This window comes from Mchenga conophoros, linkage group LG15, assembly GCF_057382185.1.
Source record: "Mchenga conophoros isolate Kocher_MC1m ecotype Shallow Benthic linkage group LG15, M_conophoros_male_GT1.1, whole genome shotgun sequence".
NCBI lineage: Eukaryota > Metazoa > Chordata > Actinopteri > Cichliformes > Cichlidae > Mchenga > Mchenga conophoros.
This window is the reverse complement of record NC_140540.1, coordinates 12751401-12769107: the sequence shown is the minus strand read 5'-3', so window position 1 is coordinate 12769107 and position 17707 is coordinate 12751401. Positions and strand designations below refer to the sequence as shown.

The window sequence follows — 17707 nt, the reverse complement described above, 5'->3', positions numbered from 1 at the left end:
GCCCTCATCTGGGACTCTCCTCAGCTCTTACTGGGACAGTGGCGCGGCTGCCCCTCTGTTGGTCTTCCTTGGTCTCTTGTGTTCTGGGGGCCTCTGGATGTCTGGAGTTTTGATCTCCTCCATACCTGCTTCATACCCTGGAGGACAGGGCTGGGGCTCCCCCACACTCCCTAGCAGATCGTTACATGGAGAAACCTTTGGAATGCAAGCATGCTGATCCACACAGGTATGCACACAGGTGTACACACGGGTATTCACAGACGCGGACTACAGCTTTCTTGACTGCTGCCTCAAAGCACATTGTGCGCTGTCTACCTTGCGTGCTGCACAATATCGTTTATTATTTAGTATCTACTGATATCTACTGCTAGCTAGTTTATTGTGATGGTGCTGTTTTTTTTATTATGTTGCTCTTTGTTGTTTGCTTTCTCTTCTGTTTTTTTTTCTCCATACAGGTGACCCAGGTGTTTTGTTTTGTTTGTTTTGTTTTGTTTCTTTCTTCCCCCCCTTCTCACCGTCTCTTCTCCCCTTTGGTTTTCTTTCTCTCCCTCTCTTTCTTTCATTCTTTCTCCCTGTCCTATCACCCAGTCATGTCTGTCCCGTTTGTAGCAACTGAAAATAAAATAAATTCATAATTATAATAAAGGTCAATCAAATGGACCAATATGGCAAGGCCATGATGATCCACTTGGTAAAATAAATCCGCTTGGCATCTTTCTTGGCCTTAAGACAACAATTCTGATGGCTAAAGATCCAAACGGGACACACACAAAAAAAAAAGAAAAAAGGAAACACTTACCGCAAGTCGAGCTGCCCGAGATTCACAGAATTTACAGAAAATGTTAAATTTTTATGATTTATATCGTTATCGAGACGATAGAATTCTTATATAGGGATATGAGATTTTGGTCATATCGCACAGCCCTAAGTGCAAGCGAAAGTGGCCATCATTAGACTGAAAAAAGTAAATAAATAAGTACCTAAACCTATCAGAGAGAGACAGAAAAAACTTTAGCAGTGGTCAAACCAACAATCTGATGCATTCTTCAAAAGAATGAATGCACTGGGCAGCTCAGCAACACCAAAAGGTCTGAAAAACCACAGAAGACAACTAAAGTGCTTGATGACAGACTTATTTCCATGGTTTAGAAAAACAATTCCACAACATGGTTTCATAAGACCGTCTACAATCATGAGACGCCTTCATGAATGGAAATATAGAGGGTCTACCAACAAGGTGCAAACCGCTTTTTAAAATCAACAACAGGAAGCCTAGAAAACATCTAAGACAGCCTGCACAGTTCAGAAAATAATTCTTTGGACACATGAAAACAAAATAAACTTCTACCAGAATGATGAGAAAAGAAACCACTCACAATCTGAAGCATACTACATCAGCTGTCAAACATAGTGCAGGCAATGTTATGGTGTGGGCATGTAGGACTACAAAGGAATTGGGCCACTGGTGTTGACTGATGATCTGACTGTTGATTGAAGTAGCCGGACGGATTGGGAAGTGTACAGAGCTAAACTTTCTGCTCAGGTTCAAACGCAGACAGTGCTTCACAGTGCAAATGGCTAAAAACCATAAAGAAACTGCAAAAGCAATCCAAGAGTTTCTCACGCCAAAGAAATGTGATATTCTTCAGCAGCGATGTCAGTCACCTGATCTTAACAGACACCTGCATGCTTTCCCAATACAGAACACAAAAAGGTGGATGCAGGGAGATCCAAAGACAAGCAGCACTGAAAGTGGCTGCAGTAAACCCCTAGCAGAGCACCTCAAAGGAGAAAACACAACATTTGGTTATCTTCATGTGTTCTAGACTCTAGGCAAAGGACATTTAGCCAAGTATTTAAGACAATTCTCATATTATCATATTATATAATTAACTTTGAATGTCTGAAAATGTGGGATTATGTACATAAATGGCTGTGCTCATGCAAAATTTTTGATTAACCCCTCAAATTAAAGCTGAAATTGAAACTGCTTTATTCAAAATTCACTGTGACGATGTACTGAGGCAAAACTGCTGTGTCCACACATATGAGCACATGTTTAAATGCACCTATAGCATCAAAATCCTAGTTGACTTCCTTAAGATTTCTGAAACATTTGACCTCTGACCCCTCCAATATTTAAACTCGCACTAGATTTTTAGGATATGCGCCTAAGGTATTAATTTGAAAATTCTACGCCACCTTGCTCTTGAGTTTTTATGTTCACAAAGTTGAGAGTCCACGACACCCACCCGGACACCCAGCCGCTCGCCCGGTACGGTGACGACAATACTCCGTCAGCCTTTTACAGCTGAGGGGTAAAAGCCAAAAAAACCCTCCAACGTGAAGGTACATAATTAGATTTAGGCCAAACATACAAAGTGTGTTTTCTACCCTAAGTAAACACTATGATGCAAACCCACTCAAGCAGCTATTGCAAACACTACTTGTCAATCACTGATGGAGACTCGCTCTCAGTCTGCTGTTTTACCACACACATTCAAACTTTGGAGCATAAGAGCTGAGGTCAGAGGTGAATGACTGTGGGAATGTGGAGATCCTGTAGTGTGAAACTGTCACCATGCTGACAAACTGGCCAGTAACATAAACAAGGACATATACATCAGCCTGGGTCAATACCCCCGAGAAGAGAGCACAATACCCTCCAGCCCTACACATTGGGCCTGAAACAATACCACTGAGGCTAAAACAACAGCACAGCCAATCCTGAGCCAACATGGCAGTGGTTAAAGCTTGAAGCAACACCTCTGCTCGGTGAGCAACACCTCTGCTCGGTGAGCAACACCACTGCTCGGTGAGCAACACCACTGCTCGGTGAGCAGCACCACACAATGACTCCAATGGGAAATGATCCATCAGGTGCTGACACAGCTAACTTCATATTTCAAAAGGTGAGGTACTTGCAAGATCGGGTGACGTGCACATGGGTGAACAAGCCTTTGTGTGCATTATTTATGGTTGTGTTAATGTGTTGCCTGTTTCCTTCAAGCCTTAATGTAGTACTATACATCTGAGATGGTAGTGGCACAGTTCTGATTGAGCTGCTCTTGAAGAAAAAAGGGAAGAAAAAAAATAGCCACTCATTTTACATTTGGCCCCATTTATTCTGACACACCCAGATGGCCTAAAATCTCAAATACTTTTTTAGAGAAGTCATTTTAAAGTTTGTTAAGCTGAAGTTTCTTCGGACTGTACAAATAACACACTGGAACCAACATATCTTCAATTCAGTGTTCAAATTTTCACATTTTAGAGGATATGGCTGGTAAATGTTGAGATTTTTGCATGATAGATTACTTCATCAGAAAAGATTACAAGAAATTTGTGCCACTTTAGTGGTTGTGCAAGGTTTTCTGGTGTAAGCAGGAACAAGTGTGCCTAATATTTTCTGTATTCCAGCTGACTAAGCCGGGCGCTTAGCCTGTGTGGTTTGTATCCTAATAGGGGCCACCTCAGACCGAGGTCTGGACCTCAGCCACTGGGCTATTCATGCTTCGTGACCTGCTCTGCAGATGACTCAAAATCCTGCATGCTCCCTGCTATAAAACTCTCTAGACATGTAAACACAGACACAGACTCATGTTCAAAAGGCAGACAGAACACATATAGACGAACATAAACAATAGAAAATGTCACACACAAACAACCTCACATGAAGGCCCAGTGACCAGGACAAAAGGAAAAAATTAAAATCATGTGCAGCATCGCATGCGTTCAACCCAGCACATGGAAAATTCCCATCAAGCAACATGAGATGAGAGCAAAAGGCCAAAAACCTTGTACAGAGCACCCCCCTGTGACTAAACACAGGAACTACATCTACTTCAACCCCTCAGTATGCTGCATGAAGAACCACTCCACAGCCTGTCCTGTCTGAGGAAAAGGACGAACATTGAAGAGCAAGAGTGTGAGGGATAAAAGGCCCGTATTGCATACAGCCACACTGTGCAGCACGCATTATATTTGATGTATGCACAGCATAAGATGACAACACCTCCTGAAATGTATGCTACGTATGAGACATTGGTACAATTCCTCATGTTGGCTGCACCCTCCTTGTTGTGGTCACGATAACATCTGGAGGAAATGGTATACAAAGAGGTTTCTGCTGCCGCACAGCAACACGACGTCCTCCTTTGCTGGAATTCCAAACATTTTGTTTTGAACGGTATATAAGAAGGGAGTAGCTTCGGGGTCTGTAGAGAGAAGCCGATGCAGTGGCTTAAACAAGCGTTCTTTTTAAAAGCCACCAAGGGGTCAAGGTGTGGTTACGAAAAGACTTCTGGTGCCTTAGAAATCTATGGGGAAATGGTCCTCGGACTTGACCTCTCTAAATACTTTCCTGCTGAGTTTATGTGTCAGTTAGTCATTTTGTAATTTTGTGTTTTTATGTTTTTAAGTTCAGATAGAAGGATTATCCAGGGTATGCTCATTTTCTCATGAGTTAAGGAATTGTAATTGACAAGTTGTTTCACTGTCAGTACCCCTCACTTCTCACATCGGCTATACAAAAACACCAACATGGCAAAGACAGAAATACTTCAAAACATCTTCACAAACCAACGGGTAGCATCTATGTCTTTCTTTTATACCTACGTCCATCTTTTATACTATGAAATATGATATTTGTAGGTAAAACCAATGTTGTTGCTAGCACTGCACCACACAGATTCAAAAGTGGGCACTCTCACTGGATTCATAGCCTAAAATTTGGAGGTGTTCATTTTCATTCCCACCATTTCACACTTGGCATACCTGAGATCCAGGAGGAACACTGAAAGATAATTTCCTAAATTCCCCATACTGTCAAAATTATGCCCTAGGATATTGGACAACAACAACACCTACGCCAGAATGCTGTTTATAGACTTCAGTTCAGCATTCAATACAATCCACCCCTCACAACTCATCAAGAAACTGACAGACCTGGGCATCAGTTCCCTCATCTGCAAATGGTTACTGGACTTCCTGACCAACCGCCCCCAACATGTCCGGCTGGATAACCACTGCTCATCTACCATCACAATGAACACAAGGCTGTGTGATGAGCCCTTTCCTCTACTCCCTCTTCACCCACGACTGCAGACCTGCTGATGGTTCCAACACCATCATTAAGTTTGCAGATGACACCACGGTGATTGGCCTCATCAGTGACAACGATGAGGCCGCCTACAGGGAGGAAGTGGATCGTCTGGCTGAGTGGTGCGACAGAAACAACCTGCTGCTTAACACCGAGAAGACCAAGGAGCTCATCGTGGACTACAGGAGGAATGCTGACCCACATCCACCCATCCACATTAAGGGGACGGCTGTGGAGCGTGTGAGCAACTTCAAGTTCCTGGGAGTCCACATCTCCGAGGATCTCACCTGGACGACCAACTGCTCCAAGCTGGTCAAGAAGGCTCATCAGCGCCTCTTCTTCTTGAGGACTCTGAGGAAGAACCACCTGTCCTCAGACATCCTGGTGAACTTCTATCGTTGCACCATCGAGAGCATCCTGACCAACTGTATAACAGTCTGGTACGGGAACTGCTCTGCCTCGGACCGGAAGGCATTGCAGAGGGTCGTGAAAACTGCCCAGCGCATCGCCGGAGCACCACTTCCTGCCATAAAAGACATCTACAGGAAGCGGTGTCTGAAAAGGGCTGGGAAAATCATCAAAGACCCCAGTCACCCATCACATGGACTCTTCACCCTCCTGCCCTCTGGGAGGCGCTACAGGAGCCTCCGGACTAAGACCACCAGGTACCGGAACAGCTTCTTCCCCACAGCTGTCAGACTCCTGAACTCTGCCTCCTGACATCTGACCCACGTTAACACACGGACTGAACATACACACACCCACAATGGACAACTGTACCCTCAAACACACAATAATAACATGGACTGAACCACCACTCACAACCACTAGCACTTTATATAGCCTCTGTAGAAACTATCTACACCCTCACTTATCTTAACTGCACTACTGTATAGCTCTGTGTAAATAATCATTCTGTACATTCGATAATCTTTAATTCTACAACTGTTTACAACTTCCATAGTTCACATTTCTGTATAGCTGTATATCCCAGATTCTGTAAAGTTATTTATTTCATATTCTGTATAGTTTTTCATATTTATATCCTGTTCATAGCCTGTACATAGCTTGTACTCACTACAGCCTGTACATACTTATAGTTATAGCATATTCACAACATACTTCATACCGTGTACATTATAACATACCATAATAGACCCATTTCTGTAATATACTCACATATCTATACTATTGCTAATATATATTGTAATATATCTATATCACTAAAGCACTTCTGGATGGATGCAAACTGCATTTCGTTGCCCTGTACCTGTGCATGTGCAATGACAATAAAGTTGAATTCTATTCTATTCTATTCTATTTACAACAATAACCAAAGATTTCATCATGATCCTTTCCTCAATGAAAAAAAAACAAAAAAAACAAACAAACAGTGTATACCAGGGGTGTCCAGTTCTCGAGAGCTACTGTCCTGCAGGTTTTAGATGCATCCTTATTCCAACACACCTGAATCAAATGAATGGCTGTTACCGGGCCTTTGCCAAACTTGATGGCCTGCTGAAAAGGTAATCCAACCATCTGATTCAGCCGTGTTGGAGTAGGGATGCATCTAAAAGCTGCAGGAAAGTAGCTCTCGGGGACTGGAGTTGGACACCCCTGGTGTATACCAACATAACAGACAGGTAGACAGGAAAGTAGGGCTGCTCAATTAATCGAATTTTAATCACGATTACGATCTGGGCTTTCAACGATCATTAAAAATGACTGAGCCGATTATTAGCCCCTCCCTCATTTATCCGCGACACCTTAAAGGCCGTCTGTGAAAATATTGTCGGGCATAAACCAGTCCGTGGCGCAAAAAAGGGTGGAGACCGCTGATTAAGAGGACCCGAGGGAAGCTCGGAAAGCTAAGCAGAAGTTATTTGGAGAGGAGAGTGACTGCTGTTGGTTGAAAAGAGAGTTTAAAAAAAAAAAAAAACTTCAGTGGTGTTGCACACTATTTTATATTATTTTTTTAAAGTTATTGTTAACCCTTTAAAGCCGGTCAGAGCAGCACGTTCCGTTTTGCGTAACTATTTTTAAATCCCTGTAGAATCTGAACCGTGTAAGCTAGCGCAATAATTTGTTTTGCATATGAAACCGGAGGAGTTGTACTTACATCTGATGCCATCAGCTTGTCCTCGGTCACGGTTTCGTTCCACATATAGCTTTGCAAAAATTGCATAAAAAGCGCTTGCAGGAACAAAAACATAATATTCCAGAAACATGCTTTGCCGTTCCTATCAGCTGTTCGTAACACTTCCCACAGTGAAATGATGCACCTGCTGTTTTCTTTGCAAATTTGCATCATAGGATTGTTTTTTGTTTTTCCTGCAGTATATAAAAATTGCTGTATCTCCAAAATAAAACTATGAAGACACTCAAAATAAATTTCCTGTGGTGGGAAACTATTTTTTTGCAACTTTATTGTATTTAAAGTTTTGAGGGATAAACCTCTTAAATTTCCCCAAGTAGAAATATATGTAAACAAAACAAAAACGATTTTCAATTTTTTTTGTAGTTTATTGCACTTTTTTGCAATTTATGTAATTACTATGCACTTAATGCATACATATTATTAAAATATGGGCTATAACAGTTGTATTGATGTATAGCAACTTGAAATGCTCCCACAAATGGCACTACAGCATGTAAAAAAAAATAATAATATAAGCTCTGGTGGACTTGGTTCTATAGTAGGTCTTAAAGGGTTAAATAAATATCGTCAAATAATCGTGATCTCAATTTCAGTGAAAATAATCGTGATTATCATTTTTGCCATAATCGAGCAGCCCTACAGGAAAGAACTCAGTTTTCCTCCTCATGTACACACTGCTGTAACTATTTTTGAACTATGAATGTAACGATTACTTCAACAATGGCTCTCTCTCATTTAAGTGTTCAGTAAGCCATTAAGTGACGTTGACGCTTGAACAATAAAAGACCAATCAAACTGAAGCAGCTAAGCACAATTCAGCTGCTGTTCCTTTTATTATTCACACCTGTTTTGACATGTCAAATGCCATCAGTGAAAAAAAACAGGTTGCCAAAGGGTAAAGCTGTCAGATTACAGGCTAAATATATCTTTTTCACAGCGGCCACGTTGACATGTTAGGGAAAGCGCAATAATGTCATTAAAGATAACCTTTTAATACCCCTGTAAACTATTTCAGTGCGGCAACATACATGACACGAGGGGCCTGGGAAGAATTTGTATCATTTATATGATCAGTCACATCTGTGCTTTTCATGCTGTGATAAGTCTGCTGCTAAAATGGGTCTGCCCCTGTGGATGAATCTGTTTAAGACAGGTGTTGCTAAGCTGTGAAATGACTGCAATTTCCATCTTTCACACCTAGAATGAATTCACAGTTGTGCAAGCTTCAATTTTCTACTGGCAACATTATACCAACAGCAAGGATGACTGAACTCATATTTATGGCACAAGTGCCTTTGGTAGTCTCACAAGCCTGAGGTCGAAACAAGACTTGAAGGTATGAAAACATGGACATAATGAGTTTACACACAGAGTTGGTTGGATGTGCTGTTAAGCTGTTTTATTCATATGATTTCTAAGTGCACTTCTCCCCTTCAAGAAGTTCAACATCACCATCCACCATCTGCTCCTCCCAGTCCTGAGGTGTATGGGCAAGTCAAACTGTGCTTTCAATAAATGCCTGATCAGACAAGCCAGAGAGCAAAATTATCATTTATTTGGGGCTTTAGGTTAATTTGGGGTCATGGAAACATAATCCACAAAAGGGTCTGGATCTGGACTCTGTCAGGAAATACTCAGGTCTTGAGCCAGGTTTGAGAGTAAAGTGGTTTGCAGTTGTGGGGTGCTAGTAGTTTTCCACTGTTTTCAAACTGAATACAGAGAATGGCAGCATTTGTCCCACCTCCTCTTTTGGTTTGGTTTCACCCCCTTCTCCTCTCTTCTCCACACATTAAAACTCATTGCTTTATTGCTGTCCTTTTTTTCCCCCTCTCGCCATCTCTTTTTGACCTTCAGTGCGCTGCAATCATAATGTGGCAGAGTCTCTTTTCTATTTCCATTCCCTCTCCCTCGCTTTCTCCCCTTCAGCTCCTGAATACCACGTCCAGAAATAATTGCAGACGAGCAAGTACCCCCCACCCCCAAGTAGCGGTGCCAACTAACCCATCCCATCATTGCACCTCATGCCACTGGTACCATGACGACTGCTTATGCTGTGCAAATGCCTGAAGACAACACCAACACACCCCTCCCTCTTTGACAGGACAATACAGCCTTTGCATGTTTTAGCAGAAGTTTAAACTCTATCTAGAACAAATGAAAGAAGAAGAAAAAATCCCCCTTATTCTACAGGAAAGCATTTCCACACATCCACTAATGTATGCTAAAACAGGAAAATTATCATCTACAACAGGATTGACAGTGACCTAGTTGCACATTTCCCACATGCCCCCCCCCCCTCTCTCTAAGTCTTCCTGAGTGTGCTGCCGGCAGCATGCTGTACTGGCTGAAAGTGGGGGTCTGTCTGTGCTGCAGGATCAAAGTGGGAGCTTGTGTGTTTGTTAAAAATGGCTTTTAATATCCTGGCAAGAAAGAGAAAAGGGAGGGGAAGGCATCTTCAAACTGTGTAAAAATCCCTTCTGGTAAATATCCCTCATCACTTTATCTGCACAGCATCATTTTAGGGTTCCCAGTTTGCACATCAACTATTTATAAATGAAAGCCAATATAGTGGTAGCATTCATTATTACATTGTACTCTGCAGACATTTGTGGTACAAGATTTCACATTAGGATGCATTAACAGAACTATTGGACCAACGCTGATGCCAGTGTTTAAAATAACAACTCGGCCAATAAGCCATGTCGCAGTACAAGCAATGAGCAATTCATGCAGGTAACTAAAAGCAGTCAGTGATGATATTTAGGTCTACAATAGGAGCGTCAAGGCATCAAGGCAGGAGCTATGTCATTGTGCTATTATCACTATCATCATCTCAAAACTTGAAGACAAAGGGCCTTTAGTGCCATAAAGCTTCATCTAGCTCAGTAAGACACCCCATAGAGAGAATTCACACCCAGCTCCTATCACTGCTCTGTCCCACTGCTCTGCCCAGCTGGCAGACAGCTGTAAATCCACAGCTTTATTTCTCTATTGCGTCCTCCATATCCATGGTGCATTTCACTGTACAGTTACTGTGCCAAAGGTCACTGCCTGCTTCCACGGCTGCTCCTTTCTCCCCCCCCTCTCACCATACACTTTGTTTGCCCTGGTTCAACCACAGAGTGCCCATAATCCACCAGATCTGACCAGAATACAAGGCCCTCTCATCATTGGTCCTCACTATCTATATTTACACAGCAAGCAGAGGTAGCAGACAGACACAGACTCCAGGCATTCACAATCAAACTCATGCACACACAGTACATTAACTAACACAAAAAAAACAGCACAGTATACGCACAGTCATGCACAGACTTATAAAACAGATCAGTGCAAACCTTTCTGTCACTGTGACTGCAATGAAAAAGCATTAAACAATTCTCTGAACTTCTGCCACATTTTACAAGTGGACTCTGACCCTGCCTTCTCAGAAAAGCCGTACTGCATCTGTCCACACACCTGTCTGTCAAGGTTGACAAGTAACGTTTGTTTATATAGCCTCACCAAATGAATTCCACCATTGAGAGAGGCTTACACAGACAACATGTCTTCTGAAAACAAGCCTAACCCACAATTAAAAAGAAATAAAATTATGTAACACAGGCTCGGAGAAATCAGTCAGAGATCAACCTACCATGCAACTTCAAAGTTTAACTCTTAGGAAAGTCACGATGTAGGTGCTAGATCTGCATATACTTGACAATTACGATTGCTTATTCGTATCAAGTTCAAGAGCTATGCTTAGATGAATAAATCAATCCTAAAGAGATAATTAAATATTTACCGTCATCTCCAAGAGACACTCCATATGTTCTGCATTAGTTTAGGAGGAGGCCAGTTCCAGGAAGCCATTTTAATCACACATATGTGTTTATTAGAGAGACTGCTTAGTTAGTCCTAATGACCATTATTAGCTTAAATAAGTATGTGAAAACACTCAGGAGCTTAAAACATCTAATGCCTCTGTGTTCCTCAGAAAAACAGACTGCATTTCTTTTTTATGAAAAAAGCCCCCCCCCCCCCCCCACCCCCACCCCCACCCCCAAAAAAAAAACATGACTCTGTCATAACAGATGAATAGAAGGAAAGTTTCTTAGATTAAATATCTCCTAGGGTGTTTAAAAGACTGCAACTATAGCGATTTGCACATTCAAAATAAAAGAAAGAAAGTTGGTTGTAGAACAAGGTGTGATACTAACAGACTAAGGTGCAGGACTCTTACAATGACTATTAACCACACATTTCAGGTCTGATGTGCAGTGACAGCTGAACACATAAGAACCAGACTGACTTGGATTCAAAGAGACACTAAGGCCACTTGGTATTTAATGTACATTCTTCACTTCATCCGCTGATTTACTCCATCTTTTAATTCTCGCACGGTGCAGGTTGTGTCGTTAAATCTGAGAGGCACAGGCCTAAATTACAAGAACAGGTTGATCTTTTGAGACTAGCTCTTAATTCAAGTAGGGGTAAAGGGCTAACACAATGGTGTAACTGCAAAGCACAGAAAGAAAAAAAACAACAACTTTCCGTCTCTGTTCAGCCATCCAAGACTGGGTTCCTTTCATCCAGTTTGGGGACATGATGACCAGAGAAAGAGAGAGAGTCGGCCAACAGAGTCTGCCCACCCCTTTGACAGACTCAGAATACACACTTACTATCGTTTCTCTTTAATTCTGAGCATGTGTGTGTTTGGTAGCATACCCATCTTTACTTTGGGGTTCCCATAAAAATGAAATCAATAAAGCTCAGCAGCCGAATGCCAAGTCAAAGGCCCCAGAAGACCACGCTGCAGAATTGTTTTGGTAAGCGATTTTGACTCACAATTACCCAGAAGACCCTCGCAAGGGAACCCGACCCCTCCCTGTACGCATATCACCCTATTTTTGCCAACAAACCTGTGACCCCTGAATACTAGACCAACATCATAGCTCAAATGTTTAAGCCTGCAAGTCAGTTCGCCTGCAGAGTCAGGAAGAACAAACACCAAGTGGGATTGCATTAAAAAAAAAGAAAGTGAGGCAAAGTTAGAGACCAAAAAAAAGGTCTTTTTATTTGCTACATGGGTTCCTCAACAATTAGTGGAAGGTCTGATACCAGGATTAAAACAGAAGAAAATGCCCTTGTCCATTACTAGAGTATAACTTCTCCAGTACACTTCTTATCTATGTGCACAGGTATGAGCAAAAGAATTGTGCCAACACACAATATTTTTTCCCTTCTTCTTAGGCATTATTGCAATTATTTTTATCATAATTTTTCATGCTACATCTACAGACAAGAGCACATATCATCCTTTGAATAATATCACCGGAGTTACTTTCACGGTTGATAAATGCTCAGGAAAGATGTGCTCATTATGGCAACAAACAAGCAGAAAATTGCTCCAACCCACAGCTATGTGACCCATGTGGGTTTTAGAGTACATTATTCTCACTAAGCAGGATGCCTTCCTCCTCTAGAGGACACGAGGAAAAGACTGTCTGTGCTTTCAAAGATTTTGTCTTTAATCAGCGGATCTGCTGGAATTAAAGGCTGTCTGAGCCAGAGCACCCCTCCCTTTAGCCCCTCCAACCCTGACAATGTGAGAAAGGTGTGTGTGTGTGTGTGTGTGTGTGTGTGTGTGTGTGTGTGTGTGTGTGTGTGTGTGTGTGTGTGTGTGTGTGTCAGGAGGGATCTCCCACCATGGGACCAGAGCTACATCAGCTAACTGTGGGCTCATAAATGCAACCTTTGGCAAGCTGTGCCCAAATGCAGCTTAGCATAATTCAGAAATACCAGACAGCGCGTACCGTGGTAGACAGCTAAACCCGCAAAGCAGCTTTCTCCCGTTCTCATCTCTGCCTGTCCCTCGCCTCCATCTTCAAAAAACACTTCCGCACAAACAGGAACTAAAGCCACGGCCAAACACCCCATTTCCTCAGAATAACAACATGTCAGGCCATCCAAAGCTACTGGGGTTAGTGTTTGTTTGTTATTACAGGACTCATTAAGTGGAACAGGCCACAGCAAACACAAGGGTAGACCCAGGATAAGTGTAATATTTCATTCTCTGTGGCAAAACAAAATAAACCCAGCACAATATTTATTATAAATATACATGTATTACAGATACAGTCACCAACTTTTTTATTAAGTACACCTAAAAAGTACTGGACTGGACCTCTTTTTGCCTTCAGAACTACATAAATTCTGCATAAATTCAACAAAGTGCTGGAAACGTTCCTCAGAGAGTCATAAAGAGATGGACATGGTCAAAAACAATGTTCAGGTAAGCTGTGGTGTTTAAAGGATATTCAGTTGGGACTAAACTGTGCCAAGAATGTATCCCCAACTCTATCACACCACCACCAGCATGAACCATTGATACAAGACAGGATGGATCCATTCTTTCATGTCGTCTATGCTAAATTCGGACCCGGCCATCCAAATGTTGGAACGGAAATGGACACTCATAAAACGAGGCAAACTTTTTCCAATCTTCTATCATCCAATTTTGATGAGCCCGTGTGGTAATTGTAACCACATTTTCCTCCTATTAGCAAACAGTAATGCAAACTTGTCTGCTCTTCTGCTGCTCCACACCTTGGTTATAACAAGTGATTACTTCAGTTGTTCCCTTCCTATCAGCTAAAAGCATTCTGGCAATTCTCCTCTGAGCTCTGAGAGAAGTGCCTCACACTCGATATTCTCTCTTTTTAAGACCATTGTCTTTAAACCTCAGGGATTATTGTGTGGAAAAAAATAAAAAAAATAAAAAAATCCCAGTCCATCATAAGTTCCTGAAATACTCAGGCCAGCCTGGGCCTCGATCAAAGTCACTTAAATCACTTTTATTCCCCATTCTAATGCTCAGTCAGTAAATGTTCTTTGTATTTGATGTATTTCAATGTGAAATAGTTTTCAGTCATACTCGTTATATCATTTTGCTCTTAGTAGGCATCTGAAACTATCTGTTCACTTATATTTAGATTAAATTTCTTTCTACCTTGTACTGTGTACATTTTTCTTCTACTGTTTCAAGTTTTTTTAATGGCTGCATCAATTTATTTTATTCCCACTCTATCCCTTTTGCTACCATATACCACATGTAAATTTCCCAACTGTGTGTCTAATAAATCTTATTTAATTTTATCTATATTTCTCCTGTTTACTCTAAGGACCCCCCCCCCCCCCCCCACCATCCACCATTGCGCATTTCTCCCACAGATTTTTGTTTTCAGGATTCACTGAGTACCATGTATCCATGTCCAAGTCTGACAGCTTCAATATAATATTTTTTTTCTCAATTCACTGCCACCTGCTACACAACAATGACCAGGATATTTATTTAAAAATCAACACAGGCAGACTTAACGGACTTGAAAAGAAAAAGAAAAAAAAAGCCAAAGTGAAAACAAAAATGCTGTGTCACACTGTGTTTTGTTAATAATGGAGAGCATTACTTATTTTCAGTAAATACGTCTTAACTCTCTGAGAAAGCCCACATACAGTATGTGCAGTGTCAATATTTTTATTGGAAGATCTCAGTGTGTGTAAGCCATGAGCCAAAGAAATTTGTTTTCAAATTCTGCAATAAAAAAAACTTAAATCTTATGTCTAGCTTTAATGCTAAAGACAAATCTTAATCAACCAGTGATTATCTGTTTAGTTTAAATCTCACCGTAAAAATGATTGGCAGCGTGTTGAAAGGTTAGGACAGCTATATTTTTGTGTATCATTGTGTGACTGACTGTAATCCCTTTGACAAACCATGCAGCGGTCACACTGAGCTTTTTACTAAACCACAGTGTTTGCAATGCTTATGAAGAGGTGAAGAGAGGGAGATGGGTGCAGATCAATACAATAAACACTGGCTCTAGAGGACATATCACAGTCGGGTGCAGCGTAATGCAACACAGTTCCCCATCATAAAACCGCGACTCTCTTACCTGGATGTTTCGCAGAAGCTGAGAGCAACGCTCCCTGACATCTTCAAAGGGACACCGTCTGGAGAGCATAAGGACATGGGCCAGGATATCATTCAGATCGTTGCCTGGAGGACTCCCTGAAGCCAGGGACAGAGGGGCCACCGGCGGTATGGGCCCAATGGTTTCCACTTTCCGCATGACCTCCTGGCAGATGTTCTCTATCGCATCAGCTCTGGAGCTGGGATCCCGGCTCCCCAGCCTGTCCCATCTCCCCACAGACTCCTGGTCCTGCACCTCCATCAGTTTATGCGGGCCTACCGTTTGTGCTGTCTCACAAAAGGCTATGAATAAACAGGACAGGAAAGGCATCACCTTTTTGTTAATGCAAGTGCATTATGCTTTTAGATGTAGCATCAGAGAAATTTGACTCCAACTAATAACATGAACCACTTATAAAAGACACAGATATATCACCCTATATCTCATGAATTCATTTGCCATAATTTGGATATTACAGCTAATGGACTTTTGGCTTTTGGCAGGGGGGGGGAGTAGGGAAAGAGAGAGAGGGTGAGTGACACACAGCATCAAACTGAAGCCACTGTTGTAAGGACTATGGCCCTCGGTTCATGGGTCCCCTGCTCTACCAGGGAAAACAAAAATGTCTCTCTCAGCACCAGGGAAGAGCAATAGAAGTACATCTTCCATACTTCCATTCTTATACCACATTACTGCCCTAAGAAAGGGTGTGAAACTTTATGTCAGTACTGTACCAGTGTGTAATGTAACACTGTGGAGAAGAGATGGTGCCACTGTTTATTATGTTTTTGCTGATATCTGTTTCCCTTTTTGACAAGAAAAAAAATTACATATAAATATTAATTATAAATTATTAATCTCTTTAGCACTTCATCGTTGAACATTTAGCAACTGCAAAGTTGAGTTGGCACAAAACACTGGTCACTAACACCTCTAAATATCACTGCACTTCCTTCCTGTTGTCTTTAAACCCCAGTTTAAGATTAAACATTAAATAAACTTCTCAAAATGGTGCATAAATCAACTACACATCTAAAGCATATCATCACACCATGTATTTCAGCATATAGCCAAATAGTTCTCTGAAGATATACTGCTCAGATTTGCAGAAAATCTAATATAATGAGGTTTAACCACATGTTTTAAACAGATTTAAAAAGCAATAGCTGCATCCGTGATTTAAATCCACACGATTCTGCTAATCTTTGTTAGCAACTTTCAAAACAACAAAACAGGATTTGAACACAGTCAGAGCAATTAGATTCACTGCCACAGCATTTGATTTTGCAAATACTAACACTGGTTTACGGTTTAACGGCTTTTAACTTTGAAATTAACTTGGCATATCATAGGAAGAATACGCGGCGTGTCAGTGAAATCCATTCAATCTCTCTGCTTGTTTATCTCTCTTTTCTTCGTGCCAGGGCTTTCAAGCTGCCCGTTAACAAAGACGGCACTAAAGCACCCACCGCCGCTCTTTAAAAAAATTCCCACACACGAACCTTTCACTGAGACTGAAAACCAAACAGTGTCATTCTAAAACACTCACTTTATCCACATTCTTTGGTGTCTCTCTCCTGTTACAGGACGACTTGCCTCCGCACTGTCCAGTAACGCTGGTTCCAGCGTAGAAACAAGAGGAGGTAACAACTTCAGGGTAAAAGTTTGATTGGCAGGGCAAATTAGCCAATCAGCCCAAGCCGAACTCATTCGGGGAGGTTCTGGAAGATGATTGGTTGGTGGGCGGTTTCCTGTGCTCGTGGGGGAAGCGTTTATGGGGATTGTATTCTTTATCCGCCTAGGTTCTCTATTTGACTGTAGCGCTTAGCAACTACATCTCCCATCATCCACTTATTCAGCAGCAGCAGCCCCCCTTTCACTTGTTTATCAGAAATAACAGACAAGCAGAAAGACATAAAGAGGTGGATATGTTGTATGTTTCCATTTGATTTTCTTAACTTTAATAAAAATCTGCACACTGATGCAGCCCATACCATTAAAATATCAATCTCAACATAAGAACGAAGTGCCATGCACCTCAGTTCAAGTATGGTAAAACTAAAAAAAAAATGTGTTTGTTGCAAATGAGAAAAAAATAGTAATGCAGGAGGACTGTCACACATGCTGCTTATTGCTGCAAGAGAGTATTTGCATGTGCAAATGTTGACAGTGTGATTGACTTACAGTGCTAACGACATTGTATTAACTCACCACAACCTGGGGAAACATAAAAAAGTCAACAAGCAGACACAAATCAGTTTATCGTGTACATACTCCAGCCTACTGATTGTGTTGGTATTTTGGAGGCTGTGTGTGGCTATGCAGTGGTCAGTGCAGCATGCATTCCAGCCATACTGACCTGGGGACTTAGATGAAGTGAGTGAAAGGCCACACATTAGATAACTGAAAAGTCCACCTACATCTTACCAGTTGCCTGTTGTGCATCCTTGCAGAGTTAATTGATTAAATACCTTGCATCTAAAAAGAAGTTCAGAA

The 17707-nt window shown here is 41.6% G+C and overlaps 1 protein-coding gene across 1 annotated transcript in view; it reads right to left on the bottom strand.

Annotated features, from left to right (window-relative positions):
* sesn1 (sestrin 1) overlaps nt 1-16860 on the bottom strand; it is a 74341-nt gene extending 57481 nt beyond the window's left edge. The window contains exons 1-2 of the mRNA XM_085246394.1: nt 16761-16860; nt 15194-15513 (exon numbers count right to left, since the gene is read on the bottom strand). Coding sequence (XP_085102520.1) covers nt 15194-15472 — 279 coding nt within the window. The 5' untranslated portion in view covers nt 15473-15513; nt 16761-16860. The remainder of the gene's footprint in view (nt 1-15193; nt 15514-16760) is intronic.
* Between the last annotated feature and the right edge of the window lie 847 nt (nt 16861-17707).